The 21,983-nt window shown below is 41.7% G+C and overlaps 1 protein-coding gene across 4 annotated transcripts in view; it reads left to right on the forward strand.

Moving 5' to 3' along the window:
- Positions 1-10,631, forward strand: part of Mfap3l (microfibril associated protein 3 like) — a 43,013-nt gene extending 32,382 nt beyond the window's left edge. For all 4 annotated transcript variants that reach the window (XM_029531984.1, XM_021219654.2, XM_029531985.1 and 1 more), the window contains exon 3: positions 5,000-10,631. In XM_029531984.1, coding sequence (XP_029387844.1) covers positions 5,000-5,931 — 932 coding nt within the window. In that variant the 3' untranslated portion in view covers positions 5,932-10,631. The remainder of the gene's footprint in view (positions 1-4,999) is intronic.
- Positions 10,632-21,983: the final 11,352 nt, after the last annotated feature.

Genomic DNA, 21,983 nt, shown 5'->3' on the forward strand with positions numbered 1-21,983 from the left:
TGAAACACAAACGTTGAAGGGGCCAAAGTCGTCCTGTTCTGTCACTGTGTGTTACAGGCACCTGAACCCTCGCCTGTATTCCTTTCAATTCCTGTATTGTCTTCATCCAGGCCCTGCTCTGGTTTTATCCATGGTTTGAAAGCGCAGCTCCTCACAGCAGTGTTCTTCCTTGCTTCTTCCACTGTTCCCCACTGACCCCAAGAGCCCTGGTTCCACCTGCTCATACCTCCGCCCTCCTGTCCACAGCATGTCAGTGCATTCAGTGCTAGAGTTGTCTATTGAAGTCCTTCTCCACGGGGACTGGATGATTTTGGTAGTCAGGATTTGTGTCTTACTCATCTTTGCATTCTCGTCATCTAGTGCCGAGCCTGGTACACACCCAATTTATTCAGTGGTATCCGTTGACTGAATGAGTGTGCAAGATAAACAAGATCACCACCCTTATGAAAATGTCAGCATCCTTCAGAAGGACAGCACACGCCCTGCAGCCCAGCTCAAACCCCACATCTGTTAGCTCCTCTCTTTGCAAAGGAGAGGTTGTCACAGCACATTCATTCACATATGAGAGATGTCCGTGTGCCTGGGAGTTCCCGGAGGAAGACAGTGACAGATTGCTAGGTGACCACAAATCTACAATAATGAATGTGTCTGTATTTTAGCCTGAAGCCTCAGAGGTGCTGTCACTTTGCTAGGTAGCACTGGGAAGAAAGACAATGGAGGGAAAGAATTTGGAATTTGAGGGTGGGGGCTAAAACCTGAGCAAGACCCAGGGAGCTGGTAAGAGGAGGAACTCATACAGTACTGGGAAAATGCTTGACATTCCCTCTTCTGTTTGCTTTTCAGAAGGTAAGTCTGCCCTTTTATTGCTACCCAAAACATTGCCTGTGGAGCCGCCTTGGCTTCAGCTGCTACACTTCAGGTTTTTATTTGCCCTGAAGTGTTACAGCTTCATGAAAATTCAGTGCATAGCTCTGACATTCCCACCAGCTACAGTTTAAACCACCCGGCAGCAGCCTGGTTTTTTTTTTTTTTTTTTTTTTTTTTTTGTGTGTGTGTGTGTGTGTGTGTGTGTGTGTGTCTGCCTCATATTCACGGCACCAAAGATTTCCTGTGACAGTCACTGTGGGTGTGCTTATGTCTTCCTGTTCTGGCAGCCAAAGTTGGGACCCTTCCAGAATAGGTCTCAGGGAGGGTATTCTCACAGACGGAGGTGGATAGAAAATTATGGCACACAGGCAAGGCCCACCATGGTTCCAGCTGGGGGGCTATCCTGTGGAGATGTTTCTTGAGCCTGATCCAACATGAGGGAGGAAAACCACAAAGCATAATTCATGGCATCTTTCTGGCTTGCAGGTCTCTCTGTGTGTTAGTAGATCATGAGCAGATGATTTTCCACTAATCTGAGGGAAAGCTAAGGTTGTGTAGAATTTTGGAGCCTCACTGTTCAGAAAACAGTGAACTTACCAGCCAAGAAAAAGAAAGATGTTCCAAGTCTTTAAGATCAAAGGATCAGAACTTAGCATTAGAAGGTGTGTGTGTGTATGTGTGTGTGTGTGTCTGTGTGAATGTGTGTGTGTGTGTGTGTGTGTGTGTGTGCATTCATGCTTGTGCATGTGTGTGTGTATGTGTGTATAGGGTCCCAGTATTTTGACTTGCTTTGTGGCCTGGTGACAAACTGTTAATCTAGATCGTGTGTTCATTTTACAGTATGGTACATGAGCAGTACCCTAAGTGGCACTGATATTCCGTGACTTCATAAAACATGCTGTTGGTTTCAAGAACTAAAATGATGTGTCAGTGTCCTCCTAGGTTGGAAAGGAAATAGCTGTTATTTAATGGAGGTGATGGAAAAAGTCCAAACTCTTTGGGGATCACAGTATAGTCTTAATGCTCACTTCACACATATATGTTTAGGCTTCAAAGTCTGAAGGCAAACAAGGATCAGGAGAGATGACTTAGCAGTTCAGGGAACTTGCTGCTGTTATAGAGAGGCCAGAATCATTTCCAGCGCCCACAAGATACCTCATAACTATCTGAAACTCCAGTCTCATGGACCTGACTTCCTTCTCTTGCTTTCTTCCACGCACGCATGGTGCATATAAACTCACATATATGTATACACCTATACATACATACATACATACATACATACATACATACACAAACACACATACATACATCATACTAGCTTTTTTAAAAAAGTAAATGAGATTTTTTTAAGTGTTGGACATATGTTATTTAAGAGACAGTAGTTTAAGGAATCATAGTTCTGAGCTACAAACCATAATATATTTGTAAGCAATCATTCCCCATAGTCAAATGCAGAGAGCAACAAATCAGGTTACGTTTGGTACCAAACTACACTCCTTTTAACAACACAAGAAGACACTTTCAACGTGTCTGCATGTCTGAATTTAACTGCTTGGCCCAAGATTAGATAAATGAGAGTCAATAGAAAATGTTAAGTATGTCTGGAATACGTGTAAACGCCAAATTCAGAACATTTAAAAAATACTCAGTAGAGGAAAACATTCCTTGTAGCTGCCGTGTAGTTTTTGTGTTTTTTCTTCCTGTGAAAGTGGATGGAATTTCACTAAACCTATTCGAGTATGGGGAGAAATCTACTGTTAGCTTCCATCAGGCACCTCTGTCCCTAGTTTACTAATCTCTTGCTTTCTCCTCTCCCAAGCCCAGCTTTGTGTTTATAATAATTTCTCCACGTAATGGATTGTAGAAAGGCAGTGGAGTGGGGACAACCAGATTGACCTACTCCATTCTGACTCTCCTCACCATCCTACATCCAACAGAAGGGAGGCAGATGATATAAGAACACTTTCCAAGGCTAGTCTCTGAAACGCAGCACCTGCAGAATAAAGTGTCCATCTACAGAGTATTTTTTCCCGTGCCTGAGGTAATCTACATGAAACATGCACATTATAGGAAAGTCGATGGAGGAGTTTGCCTGACCTCCAGTCATTGTATGTGCAGCTAAATCTTCAGCAGAAAGATTAAAATTCATGCTTGGGGGATGATAGGTCACCTTAGCTGCATCAGCATGGAGACTGTCATGCTATCATGGTCCACATGCTGTATTGCCTATTCCCGTGAATTCACAAGAAACTGAAATCACTAGACTTTCTAAGCCAGCCCTTTCTATTCTTAGGGGAAGTACACTGGCTTGATTGTTAAACAAGATTACTTGGGAACCCCAGGAACCACCCTTTGCTTGTGTCCTTTCAGAAGGCAAAGAAATTTGACAGCATTTAAGCGGGGGGCCTCCTGCCAGAGTCAACGCAGTGGGCAACAGGGAGATGCTGTAACTCCAGGAAAGGATCACATTGGTGAATCTAGACTCTTTGAACATGTCCCTTGGGTTAGAAGACACCAGATCATCTAAAACCCCATTCAGTAGTCCTTGGCTGAGAAAACACCAGATCATCTGAAACCCCATTCAGTAGTCCTTTGACCCCAGCTATTTATGAGCTCTAGAAGTTAGCAGTGCTGGCTCTTGAACTTGTGAAGGCAAGGCATGGGCTCTGCCATTAGAAGTAGTTGAGCTAGTCTCAACCTCATTAGACTTTTAATTGCAAGTTAAAGCTGCTACTGTGCTGGGAAGAAGCAGTTAATTTAGATAGATGGCAATAATAGATACTTAAAGCTGCGTTAAATGATCCCACCTCCTCTGGTTGGTTCAGAGTACAAAAGACTTTTGTGAAGAACTATCTGCTCATTCCTTAAAACTCCTAAGAGTCCTAGCTCTGTGGGAGACACTATGAAGTGGGTATTAGCATTTAATTACTAACTCTGACCCAATACCTGGAAGCCAAACCTAATGCCCTACTTCACAGAAATCTTGGGAGCTACAGGGACACAGACTCAGAATTCATCCCATCCCAGTGGATCTGGAACCTCATTCCCAGGCTAGCATGAGGTCATATCTACCAAAACACCTTCCTACCGGGCTTATCATCACTCTAATGGGCTTCATTTATTTTCAAGGCTAAAACTAATTGATATGAATTCATATTTGACCTCTGAACCTTCACTGACTGCTTATAACTCTAAACAGTATAGATAATTCACTGTGAATTCTCAAAATGAATGACATAAATTATGTTTAATTAACTGAAGTCATAGAAGGATGACATCAGTCCCAAATATATGTTGCCAAAGCAAATAATTATAATTCAATTGATTCTCTCCAGGTTTTATGTTGGACCTAAAATGTTTTCCATTCCAAGAGGCCTTAGACTCCTCCATGAGGTGTATTTAGTGAAGATCTGCTCACAGTCCAGGTAGAATGGTTGATGGTACTTTAAGGAACTCTTTCCTAAGAACACTTCATTTTCTACATTATTTAATCTTCTTTATCTCCAAGATTTGGAGTTCTATAGTTTGTAGTTAGCAATGTAACCTTGTCTACTAAGGAAGTCCCACTCTTTAGGGGACTTTGCCTCTGGTAGGCTGCCCAAACTCCAGCGAATATCCCCACACCCATATACAGACAGTATAACTGGAATGAGGGGATTAGTAGTGACAACAACAAAAGGATGGCATGAAGTTTGGAGGGAGAGATATAGGACAGTGAGGCACTGGAAACTAGGGATGTAGCCCATTGGTAGAGCACTTGCCTAGCATGTTTGAGTCCCTGGGTTTGAACTTTGTCACCACAGAAAGAATCAGGGGAAGGGAAAAGAATATAGCTTTTTAAATACAAATCCACTCTCTTGTTAAATATGCCACAGCTAAATAGATAATGTTGGTAAACTTGCTCAACTGTGTCTTAATTTTCTTGCCCATAATAGAGAGCCAATATTAATGCTTCCTTAAAATGTCCCAGAGGACATAAATGGGAAGGTGTCACAGGTATGCCGCGGGCACATCTGTCACGTGTGGGATGTTATCGTGAGCCACCTTCGATGTTTTGAGATGGGCATAAGATTATGTGGCCATGGAAATCGTATACTCTTGGTTAAAATCTCTTCCCTCCCTCTGACAGGAAAATGGCAAATGCTGGATGGCGGCCTCCTGAACATCACCAAGGTGTCTTTCTCAGACAGAGGTAAATACACATGCGTGGCGTCTAACGTCTATGGCACTATAAACAACACAGTGACGCTGAGAGTCATCTTTACCTCTGGAGACATGGGTGTGTACTATATGGTGGTGTGCCTCGTGGCCTTCACCATTGTCATGATCCTCAACATCACCCGCCTGTGTATGATGAGCAGTCACCTGAAGAAGACGGAGAAAGCCATCAATGAGTTCTTTAGGACAGAAGGTGCAGAGAAGCTGCAGAAGGCTTTTGAGATTGCTAAACGCATCCCCATCATAACCTCAGCCAAGACTCTAGAGCTTGCCAAAGTGACTCAGTTCAAAACCATGGAATTTGCTAGGTACATTGAAGAGCTTGCCAGGAGCGTGCCCCTGCCTCCCCTCATCATGAACTGCAGGACGATCATGGAGGAGATCATGGAAGTGGTTGGGCTAGAGGAGCAGGGGCAGAATTTTGTGAGGCATACCCCAGAAGGCCAGGAAGCCCCGGATAGGGATGAGGTATACACAATCCCCAACTCTCGGAAGCGAAGTGAGTCCCCCACCGCCGACTCGGATGCTTCGTCATTGCATGAACAGCCTCAGCAGATTGCCATCAAGGTTTCCGTTCACCCCCAGTCCAGAAGGGATCATGTGGATGACCAGGAGGGAGGACAGTTTGAGGTCAAAGATGAAGAGGAGACAGAACCATCGGAGGAGCATTCCCCAGAGACTGCAGAGCCTTCTACAGACATAACGACCACGGAGCTGACGTCCGAAGAGACGTCCCCTGTAGAGGCACCAGAACGAGGACTGCCACCAGCACACCTAGAAACAACAGAGCCAGCAGTGACATGTGACAGAAACACCTGCATTATTTATGAAAGCCATGTCTAATCTTAACTCCGAAAAGCTATGCATATCAAGAAAATCAGGGGCTGCTCCTTAATATAAATGTAGTATGCACTTGCCGCTAAGCCTTACCAGGAGACGCTCATCCCTTAGGTAAGAGTGATGCCCCCTCGAGAGGGAAGACACCTGCATGGAGTTCATGTGACTGGAATCACCCCAGTAGAAAAGGATCTGAAGAGTGCTGGGGTACAGAACTGATAAGATGGAGCAGGGGTCTGTCCGTGTGATCTGAATTGTAGAGACCATTCTCTGCCAAATTCCTTAATTGGTGATGCCCTTTTGGCCAAGAGTACACTATTGTAAGATGTTCTGAGTTCAGGAGCCCTGTCTAATGTGTACTGCATTGCTTTTCCTTGGAAAATTACAGCTCTGCTACAGTAGCAAAGGCTCACACATGGGTTTGTTGCACTTTGTTCTCAGTTTGAACTATCTTCACCGTTCTTTTCTAATGGAGTAGTTGTTATTATATTAATATTAATTGCTCTTTCTGCTGGAATCTTCTGTTGTCACCTTTGTCCTTATTTTCCCTTAGTAGGGTTGACCTCAGAGTCTTGGGTGTCAGTCACTGCACAGTTGATATCTGTAAGACATACGTAGTGCTCCAAAGTAGTTACTACACTCTTTTTTCTTTTCCCTAATTTCCTCTTTAAAAAAATTAATAACCTCACATCTATTTTTCATAGACTTTTTGTTTCCAATGAAGCTGCTATTGTGAAACTGAGAAAAAATTTTGCCCCCAGATAGCACTTTAAGAGTAAAAAACATTTACCTGCCTGCCCAGGTCTGAGAGCATTCCACTGTGGTATCCAGCGAGATTGTAAATGCTTAGATATGCCAGCAGCACTCATGAAAATGGTTTACATGTAAGTGTAAGACCAAACGAAGACAAGTTCTTTCCCTGGGAGATTTACTTCCAAAGACAGAGATGTCTGGTGATTTCCTGAAGGTATAGTACATAACCTTCCCACAAGGCCTTGCAGGACCCATAGGGTATTGTCAGCTCCGCAGTAGATTTAAAAGCAGCAACTAGTGGCTCGGTGAACAGTATAACCAGGTCTCCATTAGATTGCATGCTTGACTTCTTGGTCATTGCAAGATGAGGAAAATAATCTAGATGATTTTTATCCTGAAATGATTGAATTCTTTGTCCCACTAAAATGCAGCATGTGTAAGTTAGCTTGATATTAGAGAAAAAAAGCCAAACCAGCCATCCACAAGTTTAATACTTGACTGTGCCAATAACCAGCTGCCAGGCCGGCCTCAGTTTTCTTCTCTGTAAGACAGGGCAAACTGGAATGAACTCTGAGGGCACCCCACCCCCACCAAATGGCATCACATTCAGAAAAAAAGAACCCAATAGTTAAACTTTTTTTTTTTTTTTGCCTCTATTCATGATGTTTTAAAGATTTTTACTTTTATCTCTGGGGAGCCACTTTTAATGCTGTATTACTTACTCAAATGAGAAGGATCACAGCACTTTCGACAAAATTGAGAACCGTTCCCCTCCAAAACTAATGAGGCCCTCTCCTCCGATTTAAATTCAATCTCAGTAAGAATAATGAGTACTGTTATTTTATTTTCAAATACAAACAAGAGAGATGGAAACTTTAAAACAGAGATCAGAGGCCACGTAGTGAGTGGTGGGCGCGTTGGGGTTGTGACTTCAGAGGCTGTGTGGGTTATCAAAACAGACCCAGATGTTTAATCACCAGGTGATTGCCTTCAGAGGAAGTGACCATGGACAACTGCTTTCTTACTGAGGTATTGTATTTGGTCTTTTTCATGTGAGAAAGAGTAGAGTATGCTTCTAATGGTCAGTAGTGTAGGCGACCCCTTGAAGCTCCCTTAGAATATCACGGAAGGTCTTTAAACTGTAATAATCCTTTTAAGTCACTGGGAACAAAAGTGGGTACCTTAGGCGAGGTTCGTGTGTGATCTGCACTCTACAGCAGGGGTATATGTAAGTAAGGATCATAGGATTGTCTGCGGAAATGGCCAGGACAAGGCTACAAACAATTCATGTGGAAATCAATCTGACCAGACTTGGAATTTGATCAGATTTACCCTTTATGAGAAATTCCTAATTGAAATATCTTACGGGGTCACCTAAAGAAACCTATAGCCTGCCGCTATAAGAAGCTATGACTTCTTTTTGGGCTCTCTGGAGGGGGATTTCATATAGTCACATTGAAGAAAAGTTTTATTCCCAGCTCTTAGAATATACAGAGTCTGATTTTCATGTAGATTGACAAGTACTTGCTTTTGATATATCTGCCCACAGTACCAACAGGGACTATTGAATGTTTTATGATGATATGTGAACTCTATTCTATTCAGTTCTCATTCCATCCAAACCCATGTACAGAATTCCTCATGGAAACTGCAGGGCAAAGTACCCATTCCATACAGATACTGATGTAGGATTATAAGCTAAAGGAGGCCGATTTACTATGAAGCAAGATGTATGACCAAAGAATGTTTCCAGATTGATTTGGATTCTTTAGCCTGCAGTGGGATAGAGAGTAAGGGGGTGATTTTCCAACCTCCCTCCTTAAGGCACCAGCTGTTCTTGGGATAAGAATCTCCTACTTTAAAAGGAGCTTGGCTTCGTATGGAATTTCTCTTTCCAAATTCTATGCTCTGGATATCACTCGGCAGAGCCTCCAAAAATTAGAATAGTCTCTTAAGAGAATATGAAATGTGGAAGACCTCCTAACAACTCAGCTGAACATTTCCCCCAGAAGTGAACCATTCCCATTCTTAGAATTATCTTCATTTGGGCAGTTTTAAAAGTGTAACATTCAATCCCTGCACTCAACATTCAATCCCAATCTTTGGATCTGCTATAGTCATTCTTTAAAAAAAAAAATCAATTTCAGGTTTCTGACTCATCCTGCTTATACCTCTAGCAATTTTTTTCTTGAAATTCTGAAAATGATTCACATACATATGCATATTTAATTCTCTTAGATAATCTATAAACTTGGATGGTATTTATTCTGAATGGGAAAAATACCCAAAATTTTATATGGGGAAAAAAATCTATGTAATTTATAATGGTTTGTTTTATATATTTATATTTTCATATCTTTAGGGCACATCTGTTGTTCTCATCTTTTTGTACATCATAGTTGGCAAAAAGAAAAACTAATACTTGACTAAAATCTCTAGGAACCAAATGTGATATATGTCATACATAATGTATATAAATTGCTCTAGAAATACGTGAATGTTTCCACCCAAGCCAAGCATTGTTTTGTCATGTCATTACAGCCAGAATGTCTGGGGTGCTTACAAACATTACTTTTTCACAAGGAAGATTGAAAAGCCTGATATCCTACACAGTGGCTCTCAGACTCTCTTTCCCTTCGTTATCTTATTTGTCCCTTCTTTAACTGAGCGCATCCTTCTAAAGGGCAAGTGAGATCCAGTGAGAGCGCAAGAGGAATGAATCTGGTTATGGCTTCTGTAAATCACATTAACAGATTGAAGGCATGCTTTAAATCCCAGGTTCAGGTTGCCATTCACTGACCATGTGGCATCTGCTCAGTTCTATTGCACACAAAGGGTAGTAGGGCATGAAGAATGAATGAATGCTTGCATGTTTTGAAGAGGCACGGTGGACATTTAGTGCAGCCACTGTTGGTGACTATGGGGATACTCATGTGGCACTGGAAGAAATGTTGTAGAAAATCAAATCAGCTACCTTTTTCTTACACACTTTGAAGTAGTATGTGTATTCCTGTGTTAGAACTTTTAAATGGCAGTCCCAGTGATTACATGAACTAGGGATTTCCTTCCCATGTTTTCATTTGGTAAGAAATAGAGCATCAAAGTCTCTTTAAAACAATGTTTTCTCAGTACATTCAACTGCTTTCCTCCATATGACTTAGCTCATCCTCTCAAAAACCCCATAAGTAATTTTTGTTTCTATTGTTACTTCTTAAACACTTACTGGTAGTCATTAAATATCACTCAAACTCCATTATGTATTTACACACACACACACACACAGTTTTGAACGTCTATTAGTTTTAAGATATTGTTTTTACATTTCACCAATAAAGCCTTCAAACCAGTAACGAAGTTCATTTTGTTCATGGCCTTTTATGATTTCTTCAGAGATTAACAGGCTTTGATGAAACAAACCATTGGTGAGTAAAATAATCAAATAGTACATAATTATTATATTTTTTAAAGACTAAGTGGTTGATTACAAGAAAATCTCATGTAAGAAGGATGCTCGTTGAATGACTTTTCTTTTCCTTAAAATGGGCATGTAAGGGGCTAGCTCTGAGACTACTACAATCACTAAAGATAGCTAGAATAAAGCTAGAAAGTAAATCATTCTAAGAACATCATGGAGAAAATTAATTTTATTATTTAACCAATTATAAAAGCCTCAAAATGTATCTCTAATACTACGGAACCATGAACAGTGAGTTGGTTCCAGAGAATATGTGTGCATCTATTTTTGGTTTACTGTGCTTCACTAGTTCTGAGCATTCTTTGTTAAACTGGGAATGAGAAATGAGATGGAAGATGTATCAGGAAGAAATAAGAAATAATTTAAAGGCATAAACAAGTGACTAAGGTAGAAGTTGATATCACTGTAGTAAAAAGAAGCCACGGCTTGTGATCCATCCTGTAGTCTGATTGTTGCTTTAATAAAGGGTTTACACAGGTGTGTGTCGTGTGTCATATCTTACCTGAAGAGCACTTAATTGTGACCTGAATTATATCTTGCAAATGATATGAAATCTGTTCCCAACTTATTTCCCCACTTTTTTATTTTTATTTTTTGCACCTGCAGTGCTTCTTGGGAAATGTGGAACATGAATTAATTTCTATCCTAGTTCAGAACTGTATCCCAGTTCTACCCTGACAAACTTTATAGAGCAGTTTATCTCCTCCATATAAATTTTAGCTACACCATCAAGTAGAGAATCCTTCTGGAATTAGTTTGGACCAGGAAACTCACACATCTTAAGCATCACACAGAATGAATGCACCTGTAGTAGAAATTCTTTGAGTCGCCTGAACACCACCAGATCCAGGTTGAATCAAAAGACTCACTGAGTAGGTTCTTCATGGTCAAGTAAACTGCAAAAGCTCCAGTCCTTTTAGATGCCATCTTGGGTGAGTAAGAAAGACTAAAGAAATATGTGGAAAAGAACTAGAACATTCTGCTATAGGTAGAACTACTCTAGGTAGGCCAGACACAACAGCTGATTGTGTTACTCAAGACACATTGTAGATGGCATCCGTCTGTGCTTTTGCTTGAACAACAAAAAGATTTAAGAGGTTTACATTAGCATTATTGAACAAATTCTAAGCTGCACCATGACAGGAGAAAAATGAGAATGGTTGTCCTGGTAAACTTGAGCTGATTTGTATCATAAAGACCCAAAACAGTACTGGTGATTTTTTTTTTCAGGTTCTGGAATGCTGTTTTCATAAGTGGATAAGGTTGAGTCCAGTGCTTGTGACTTTGAAAGAAGCACATAATTGTAGAGTTGAACATCAAGTGACAGGTTAGCTGATGTAGTCTTCCCTGGGTCATCACCAACAAGTAGTTCATCTCTGCTTGGAATTACAAGGGAGAGCCCCTTACCCCGGAAGTAAAATATTCTACTGTTTTTTAGCTGCTGAGTCAAAAATCTTAGTTTGTCTCCAGTGGTCCTTTGTGTGGGAAGCTTGACTCTGTCCTTCCATAATAAAACTGTCTTCTTTATTGTCAACACAACCCAAATTCATTGAACACAGCATAAGAGGATTATAACAAAAGACTGAGCACTTCTGACAGTCACATTAGCTGTGCCATGTAATGGCCGTGAGTTCCAGAATGGCTTTTTTTTTTTTTTTTTTTTTTCAAATGAGGCATTCTTAGTGTCTCTCATGCTATGATGAGTTAGCCTTAACTATAAAGACGAGGTTTACTTGGCTCACACATTTGGCTGCTGGAAAGAGTGCAGCCTTCTGTGCAGGACCCACCTGTACTGCTCCCTCTCAACATGGATAGCAATGGCAGGATTGTAGATGGAAAGAGTATAGAACAGGAAGACAAGGAGGACCTTTCCTTCTGAGAATACACTCCCCGGTGACCCAAGGGCCTCCGTCTCTGTGTTCCGTCTCTTGGAAGTCCCACTACCACCACCACACTGAGGACAAAGCCTCTAACAAGAAACCTTGAGGGACACAGCTACATTCAAACTGTAGTTTGGATTGGCAATAAAAAGCCGCTAGAACAACTGGTCAAGAGAAGAGTGAAGACCTAACATTCCAGTTAGGGCCAGTCATAAGACCATCCCTAGGAAAGGGGACTCACCTTAAGTTGTGCTAGAGATAGACTAATTTTCCTTTCAATTGAGATGCTATACTTTTCCTTCCCAGGAATTCTCCCACCCCCCACCCTCACCCCAGCGAAGCCACCATGAACTTCATCTGGGTCTGCCTGACCTTTTGGGAGGCTGAGTCAGAATGGCAACAATTGTTTCTCTTTTTCCACCTCTTTTGGATGTTGTACTCACTAGTTCTGTCAACTTGACACAGCTGGAGTTGTCACAGAGAAAGGAGCTTCAGTTGGGGAAATGCCTCCAAGAGATCCAGCTGCAAGGCATTTTCTCAATTAGTGATCAAGAGGGGGGAGGGCCCCTTGTGGGTGGGACCGTCTCTGGGCTGGTAGTCTTGGGTTCTATAAGAGAGCAGGCTGAGCAAGTCAGGGGAAGCAAGCCAATAAAAAACATCCCTCCATGGCCTCTGCATCAGCTCCTGCTTCCTGACCTGCTTGAGTTCCAGTCCTGACTTCCTTCAGTGATGAACAGCAGTGCAGAAATGTAAGCCGAATAAACCCTTTCCTCCCCAACTTACTTCTTGGTCATGATGTTTGTGCAGGAATAGAAACCCTGACTAAGACAGATGTTGACCAGTGTTACCCTAGCCCCTCGGGATGGTCCTTGGGGGTAGAGAGTAAGAAGGTATAGAATCAGCAACAGAGACACTGGATTCAGTGAGAAGTGGAAGCAGACTTGGCCAGATGATGCACTCTGTCGTCCTTTGTCTCCATGGGCCAGGCAGATCTTAAGGTTATAAAATGCGGATGCAGCTGTTGTGCACTTGTGGGCCATTATCTCGGTCACGAGCCATGGTATGCTAACTCATTTCTCCTACAGGCCAGAACCTAAGAATGCGCTTTCTGATACTTTGGGCTTCCTTATCTTCCTCTAAAGCCCTCGCCTATACTGGCCTGTGGCTGCTTGTCTGCCATATATACGTCTGACCTCCATGTTTGTTTAAATGCCCTGAGATTTTACCTTCTCTCCACCATTGTTCTTTCCTGGTCAGCTGCTGATATTTACCACTCTGCCTGACATGAGGTGGTTTGTTTGTTTGTTTGTTTGCTTTGTGGGGGTTGTTTGCTTGTTTATTTTTCTCTAATAAAATTGTCCTCAGACTTCTGTATCAATCTATTCTTAAATTCTGTTTAACAGCTGGGAAGAGAGAGATCTACAGATTTATTACCTCAATAGATCACTATGTTTTCAAGGATTTAGTAGAATCAACTTGAAAAAATATATATATGGCTTTTATGTTATATCAAAATACTTCTTAAATAGCCAGTACTAATTGCCTTTCTAATGTTAGGTGAAATCACCAAAGTTAAAATAATTTTCCTAAGATAATGACAAATATTAAATATAATTACATTTAAAATAAGATTTAATATGGTAATATGACTTTCTTGAGTCAGTAAATCTCATTCAATTTATCATTATACATGTGTTTTCTACTTCTTGCCTGATATTCATAACAATGGTAAATTATTTAGAGGAGCACTTGCAACTGATTGAAAGGAAACCAAAGACAAGGGGCCAGCCTAGGTGTCTATTAACACATCAAAGACACCTCCAGCATCTCAAGAACCAGTTACCAAGTCCTGGCTCCTCTCAGTACTTCTCACCTTTGAGCCTAACCTTAAAGTTCTGGCCCAGCACTCTGTTCCCACCATGCTGGGGCACATGATCTCTTGGTTCTCAGCTCCTCTCTTTATTCATTTGCCCTCTCTCCGCCTCCCTTGCTCTTCCCTTCTCTTCGTTTCATATTCCCTCCCCCTCCTCCACCACCTGCTCTTTTCTGCTGACCATGTTCAGCCTGGACTTTCCTGGATACTTCTGACTGTTCTTGCTCATATCTACAATAAAAAAACATCCCTAGGAATGGCCGTACCCTCATTTCCATTCACAATAGAATAGTTTTTCCTATATTTGACTCTGGTTTTAAAATTCACAATAGACTAGAAAACCCAGTGGACTCAGAAATCACCTGAGCACAGACTGCTAGCAAAATTAGGAGCCTTGTACTTGTTCCTTGTAAATGCTGCACAGCATGTTAAGGTGCTGAAAACCAGGATCTAACATGGAGATATTGCAAGGTAAAAAAACATTTTATTTACAGTCCAGCCAATCTCGTAGTCTCTCTTAGTAAGGATTCCACCCAGACCAAATGCAGGGAAATCTCTTTATAGCAAGCAAGCAAGTAATTACAAAAGTGGAATTTTGCAGTTATTTTTATGATCATGGGAATGGTACATTTTATGGGTTTACGGTCAAACACTTCCTGTAACATACCAAAAAACAATGGAAACGGTTTATGACATTTGAATCACAAGATTATAGAGAAGGAACAAGTTTTATAAAAACAGAAACAAAAATAACAAGTTGACCCTTAGCTGAGGACATGAATATACAGAAGAAAGACACCATAAAGTACAGTATACACATAAATAAAATGTTAACATTCTATTTAACTAGGAAAAGGAAAAATAGGTTCAACTGTCCCTGAACAAGCATGCTCTTAGGATTGTTCATGGTTCATACAAAATTCTTCCACACTGGAGACACTAAGTCTCTTTATATTTATGACTGGCTGAACTGCCTGTTGGTGCTGCTGACTCGTAACTTGGACACGTAAATAAACAAAATCTTGAGGCTTCAAGAGGCTTCTGGGTCCTAACAACCAAGGTTCTCACACAAAACAGAAAAAGAAAGTCTTTCTGAAGAAGTGGGTCCCAGCTCCACACACTGCCTTCATGAGAGGGAACTGTAATGGCGTTTGATGCAACAAGAAAAGAAAAAGAAAGAAAGTTTTGAGACCTCAGATAATGGGATAATGTAATTCCATGTTCTACATTATTTTGTAGGGAAAAAAGAAAGGGGAGTTTGTGAGCACTGGATTTTTTTTTTTTTTACAATGAGCAAGGTATAGCTTTCTGTGTCATCAGCTCATCTAGATTTATGTCTTCACAAGCGTTGAGGTACATCAGAGATGTGTGTGAACACTGCCGGATTCCAGAAAGAATGCAAATGTACAATTGTGTGAATTTTTGAAATCTGTTGCCTATTTTATGATACCTTCTCTCCTTCCCTATGGAATTTGAAGGAATTAAGTATGCTTTACTTTTCTGAATCCTTTGGAATTGCTAACTGCTGTGCTTTAGACACGTACCACAGGCTCTCTGTAACCCAACTACATTAATCAAACTTCCCACACCCAGACATGCTGAATCAATGAGGGATTTACAGGATGACTGTAAAGAGAGAGCAGCTGCAGCTAGTAGGGAAGGCATCCCGGGACAACACACGGGTAGCGCCTCCTCACAAAGGAGCTACCGTGGAAGACACAGACCATGAAATTGCCCACGCTTCCTCCAAGTCCTTATGTATGGATTTAGATCTCTCCTTCTAAAATCTTTTAAAGACTTCTTAAGCAGATCACAGCAGAGACAGAGACACAGGGGAAAGAGGTCCTAGGTAGATTAACATTTAATGTGACCAACTTCCAGTTGCTTCTCCCTCTCCAAGTCAAAGACTTAGTACCCCTCTGCCTTGGACTTTTCTGCTAGGGGAGCGCCTGTGTCAGGAACCGGCCAGCTTTCTTTTCCTGGTCAGGATTATCTAATTCCTCACAATAACTCAAACCAATTTTGGAGAGAAAGGGAGCCCATCTGACACACCAGCATAAATATTTGAGCTCTGCCAGACAAGCTAGGACACCATCCTCGGGACCCCTTCCCATTCCAGGGAATCACTACTAAAGAAGTTGGAGGTGGAACCTGCTGCCCAAAAGATTTCCCCCGCTGTGCTGGTAGAAGCTAGCGTCATCTGGGAAGAGAGAATCTCAACTGTGGGATTGCCTCCATCTGATTGCCTGTGGACAAGGCTGTGGGGCCTCTTTGTTAATGATAATTGTGGGAGGTGCCACCTCTGGGCAGGTAGTCCTCAGCTGTAGAAGAGTGAGTGTAAGCAGTGTTCCTGCGTGGTGGTCTCTGCTGAAGTTCCTGCCTCTAGGTCCTTGCCTTCCTTGAATTCCTACTTTGGCTTCCCTCCAGTAATAGCCTGTGTTTGAGACATGGAAGTCAAATAAACCCTTTCCTCCCCAAGATACTTTGGGTCATGGTCTTTATCACAGTAATAGAAAGCAAACAGGACACCCCCTCCAAGAAAGGACTAGGAGTGAGAGTCCAGGGTGCCACTGAAAGTGGGTGACACAGATCTCACTCTGAATCCCCAGGTTATCACCTGTAATCACAGATAGAGGAGCCACAGTTAGTCACTCAAATATCCTTCAGTAAATAATAGAGGTTTAAATGGGATGATCACTGTCTTCTCCGTAGCTATGTGAATATTTGGAGTCTTTCAAAAATTAAGTTCTTTGCTTGCTTTGGTTTACTTTCTTGCTTTGGTTTTGTTTATTTTAATTTTAAAAAGGTGCCAAGTTTCTCTTCGTCTTTTGGAGTTATAGCTGCCTTCTTTGAGCCATGTTTCCTAAGGTGAGTTTTTGACCAAACTAACACCATTTCTAACACCAGTCTAGAGGACCTGAGAGGTGGGGAGACTCATGAGAAGGGAAGGCTGTAGACACTTGGTGACTCTTGTAATACATGACACATTGCCATTTTTCTCTAGTTACTAGCTAGCTCTGTGATCATAACTACTTTGGGGATCCTGTGATTTATATGGCTGCAACTCAAGGTCCCAATCAGTAAACCATAATGAGCTCTCACTCATTTCCAACTGCAGACGAGAGTATTAAACACAGAAAATCGCTAGTTGGCAGTTTTACAAGAGCAGAATATGTAAGACCCCCAACTCAATGTGTTTTCTTTAAAAAAACAAAACAAAACAAAACAAAACCCTAGAAACAAAGCCCAGCATAGGGTTCTTTGTTCTTTCGCCTTCAGCCTGAGATATCAGTGACCACTAAAACTGGCTCATCACAATTGACCCACCCTGGCGCCTGACTCATTGTATAAGGAACTAAAAATGTTTGCCAAAGGATAGCTTGTAACTCTTCCGGAGGAGATGAGCTGTAATGCATCATCCCCACTCTTATGATGTTTACTTAGTTTCCCCACCAAGAATGTTTGCCAAAGATAGTCTGTAACTCTTCCCTAAGAGATGAGCTGCAATGTTTACTAAGCTTCCCCATTCTTTGTAAATTTATCTCCCCCTTTCCTTGGAGTTTTTTTTCCTTTAAAAGCTTTCAATTGCAACTGCTGAGGGTCGATCTCCTATGAGCTCGACCTCAGCATGCTGATTTTTCCCAATTAAACCTTATGCACATTGCATCAAGAATGGTTTCTCTTGAGTTATTGGGATGTCATCTCATCCCAGGACTTGAGCGAGGGTCTCCCTGGAATCCGGGGTCTTTCAAATACTTTCAAACCTAAACCTATCCTGGACTATGTACTTCGATCTTATAGAACAACATAGCTGTATTTCACATCCTTACACAAGCCAGATGTTGTTGGTTCACACCTCTAATCCCAACACTTCCGAGGAATACTATTCTTGGTTTTGACCTGAACTAGTTAATATTCAACAGTACTACCTGTGAGTCAGGAAGGGATTGCTATTAAAGGGTCTAGGAGGCAATGAAATGATATGGTTTAGCAAGACACTATGGTATATATGTACATAGTTGAAAATAGAGATCAGAGCTCTTCACAGAAGGCCAGAACTGGCAATTAATATGGAAGGTGTAAATGAGGCTGTCCAGGGGGTGTGCAGCCCAGGTAACAAGAACACTGGCGACGAGAGCTACAAGTCATTTATTTAACACTGGGATGAACTGTTGACAAAGGTAGAGATGCCAGGACAAAGTCACAAGGGTCAAGGACACAGAAGCAAAATAAAGGCTTTTAAAAAGCCCCATAGGCATTGTTACATGAGAGCATTAGGATCTTCAATAGAAAAGTTGTTCTTGCCTGAACTTGCCTTTGAAGAAGAGAGAAATGATTGAACAAATATCTTGTAACTCTAGTCTTAGGAGGAACTGTGACTTACTTTCAGATTCTAGCTTCTCAACAAGTCAGATTTGGCCAGAGGATAAACATTTCTGTCGTTTCCCGTTGACTGAAGGACTCTTATGGAAATATTAAAGCAGTTTATCTATCTTAAAATCAAGATGATAGCTATGCTTTATGACACCTACGTTAGAGTTAGTCGTTGCCCAAATGTGAATTTAGCGTCAAAAATGTATGCATTCCCATCTTTGTCATCTACATCTTGACTACTGTTGTGAGCATGGGTTTTGCTTGTGTGTTATGTGGATGAACTCTATCTGAACACTCCAAATCTGGGACACATATTTCATCAAGACTTCTTATCTTGGTATAACTATAGATTCACATTGACTCAAGAAAGAGGTGTCCAGCGTAGCCTTTGCCTGATTTCTCTAATGGCAATATCTTGTTATACTGCATCACTGCCTGCATTCTTAGTACAGTTCCTAGGCTGTAAGTTACTTTTCTCATTACTATGACCAAAGGTCTGACACAAGCCAACCTAAGGCAGGAAGAGTTGACTTGACTCATGACTTAGAAGCACAGTCCACTGTGGCAGGCGAGGCATGACCCTGACTGTGGCAGCAGGAACAGAGAAAGAGAATGGTTACATTATGTCTCTTTGGCAGTTGAGAATCGAAGGCTTGGGGCAGAAGCATAGTTGGCCTATAAAACTCTTTAGCTCTGCCTTTGTCGGTGCCCACTGAGACTCATGCCTGAAAGGTCTTAAAACAACCCACAGTAACGTCTGGGGACCAAGTGTTCAAACACATGAGGTGGTGAGAGATATTTCACGATCAAACCATGACGCCAGTCTTAATCATTTTTTTCCATCTTTTCAGGCCCTCATTTGTGTTCAGGGAGGGATGATTTGATTAGATTACCTAACCCACTGAGATGTGAGCATCTCTGGTGGTGGAAATGTTGAAGGAGATTCACAAGAGCAATATTGACTCTCCAAGGAGACTTCAAGAGGGTTGGTGGTGATGGCGCTGCTCATGTGGCGGAGCATCCTGAATCCAGCCTCTTGGAAACGGAAGTCAGAAGCTGCCTAAGGAGACTGAGAATATGAAAAAGCAGCTCCTTCATACCGTCAGCCATGGACAGACATGCCTAGATACCAATCAATTTGTAACATATGGCATATCATACCTTCGCAGTTATAAATTGTTCAGTAAAATCATAAAAATTATATCCACTACCTAATTTTCAGTCAAGAAATCTCTTCAGTTTTAGTCATTGCTATTTCTTCAACAGACAGAACCTCTGTGCTTAAGCATTTGGTTATAAGCTCATTGATGTACTGTTTTAAAAATCAAATTGTCAGCTCTTTTTCAAGAAACTATCCCCACCAACAGTGGAAGTCAAGTAGAGACATTAAGGCATCTTTTAAATGCTCATTTATTCAGAGCATGATGAATCAGTTGGAATGCTTTGGTTCATCAGCCTCAAAACTGTTCCTTGTAACTGGCTCATCAGTAACACTGCTTTTCAAAACTCAAGGTTAAGAATGAAAACCTGAGCCAGGCAGGGGTGGTGCATGCTGTTAATCCCAGCACTTGGGAGGCAGAGGCAGGCGGATTTCTGAGTTCGAGGCCAGTCTTGTCTACAGCATGAGTTCCAGGACAGTCAGGGGCTACACAGAGAAACCCTGTCTCGAAAAATAAAACAAAACAAAACAAAACAAAAATCCAAAAAAGAATAAAAACCTATCCAGCGCACTCAAATGTGAAGTCCAGATTTATTTTAAGTTGCACTCTGTTTCTTCTTTCAGATCATGATATATTTTACAGCTTTAAATGTTTATTTTTACTCATTTATCAAAAGCACGATTTATCAAAAGCACGATTTGACATTTCCTGTCATTTTCTTGCTAGCAGAATGTTTCACCACAGCTACATAAACCTGTAGTTTGTCTCCATGATAATATTCATCCTCCTTACTCCATGGCTTGTAGGCAGCAAGAAAGAAAGAGCTAGAGTTGGGGAGCTTGCTCAAACCCATGAAGGGCTTGCAGAGGACCTCAGTGTAAGCCCCAGCACTGAAATAAAAGGCCAGGCATGGTGGTGCATGGGGGGCAGAGCAGAAAGACCCCAGTCAGCTGAGGCAGAGAACCCAGGTCCCAGGGGGAAGCCTTGCCCCCCCCCCAAAAAAAACCAAGGTGGACAGCCATCCTGAGAAATAATAGCCAAGCTTAATCTCAGGCCCCCATATGCATAAGAATACTCTCATAGAGGAACATGCAGGTACACACCCATGGTAGCAACTGGCATTTGGTCTCTGCAAAGACCAGAACCACATCCACACCTGCACATCTCTTTCCCTTCCCCCCAAATCCTAAAGACTACTGGCTTTACTAAATCAGGATTCAATGAAAAGAGTATCTCTTCCAATTCATCGACATTTGTTGGGATTGTATTAAATATGTAATCCCAGTGAAGGACAGGGCTAGGGCTCAAACCCAGGGCCTCATGCAGTAGCCCTCTACAATTGAGGTATGCCCCTAAACCCCAAAAGCACATTTTGAAGAATTTATTTAAATTTTAAACTTTACTTGTACAGGCTTCATACCCTAGATGTGCCTCCATATAATCTAGATGTTTCTGTCTACCTAAAGTTTGTATGTTAGCACCTAAACCAGTGTGTAATACTGCGAGGAGGTGGGGCCTTTGTGGGGTCCTTAGTTCATGAAAGTGAAGTCCTCAAGGATGGGACCAAGGACTTACAAAAAGGGACCCAAGGGTGATCATTTGCCCTGACTACCAAGAGGAGTCTCAGGAAGAAGGCACCACCTATGAGAAAGTTGACCCTCACTGAACACCTCCTCTGCTGTCACCTTATGCCAGGCTTTCTAGTCTCCAGAACGGTGAGAGATAACTTACTGTTGTTTATATACTAGCTAGTCTATGGTATTTCTGTGAGAACAGACAGACAGACTACGGCAATGCGTTATCTCAGTGTATCTCTCCTTTGCAAGGGTAATAGCCAGACTGGGTGACTCATGCTTGCGGCCCAAGCACTCAAAAGGCATGATGGGATGATTTGTGTGAGTTAAGGCCAGCCAGGATTATATAGTGAGTTCCATCTCAGCCTGGGTCAGAGTGTGAAAAGCTCTGTCAGATCTCAAGCGAGCAAACAGGATGACTTTTAACTTTCCCCAGTTTCTTTTTTTTTTTTCTTTAACTTTATTCTATTTTTTGTTTTGTTTTGTTTTGTTTTGTTTTTCGAGACAAAGTTTCTCTGTGTAGCTCTGGCTGTCCTGGAACTCACTCTGTAGACCAGGCTGGCCTTGAACTCAAAATACCACCTGCCTCTGCCTCCCAAGTGCTGGGATTAAAGGCATGTGCCACCACTGCCCAGCGATCCTAATTTTTAAAAAAGTTTTTGTCCATTCATTTCTGTCAAAATAAGGTAATTTTTACAATTAGAAATCTCTGTTGAAGTCAAGACATGTAAATTGTGATATTGAACTTATTTCTATGCCATTGTGTATCATATCCTGTGTCAGCACTTTATGGTCACTTGAGGATGAAGCAAAACAGAACCACCTTCTTTCCACAGAGCAGATGTTTTCAGAGACAGTATGGGCACACCTCTATGTGGACACACAGCTATATGGGCACGCAGCCATATAGGCATCCAGTCATATGGGCACCCAACTATATTGGCACCTAGATATATGGACACCCAGATA

The sequence above is a fragment of the Mus pahari genome, chromosome 19, assembly GCF_900095145.1.
Source record: "Mus pahari chromosome 19, PAHARI_EIJ_v1.1, whole genome shotgun sequence".
NCBI classification, from domain to species: domain Eukaryota; kingdom Metazoa; phylum Chordata; class Mammalia; order Rodentia; family Muridae; genus Mus; species Mus pahari.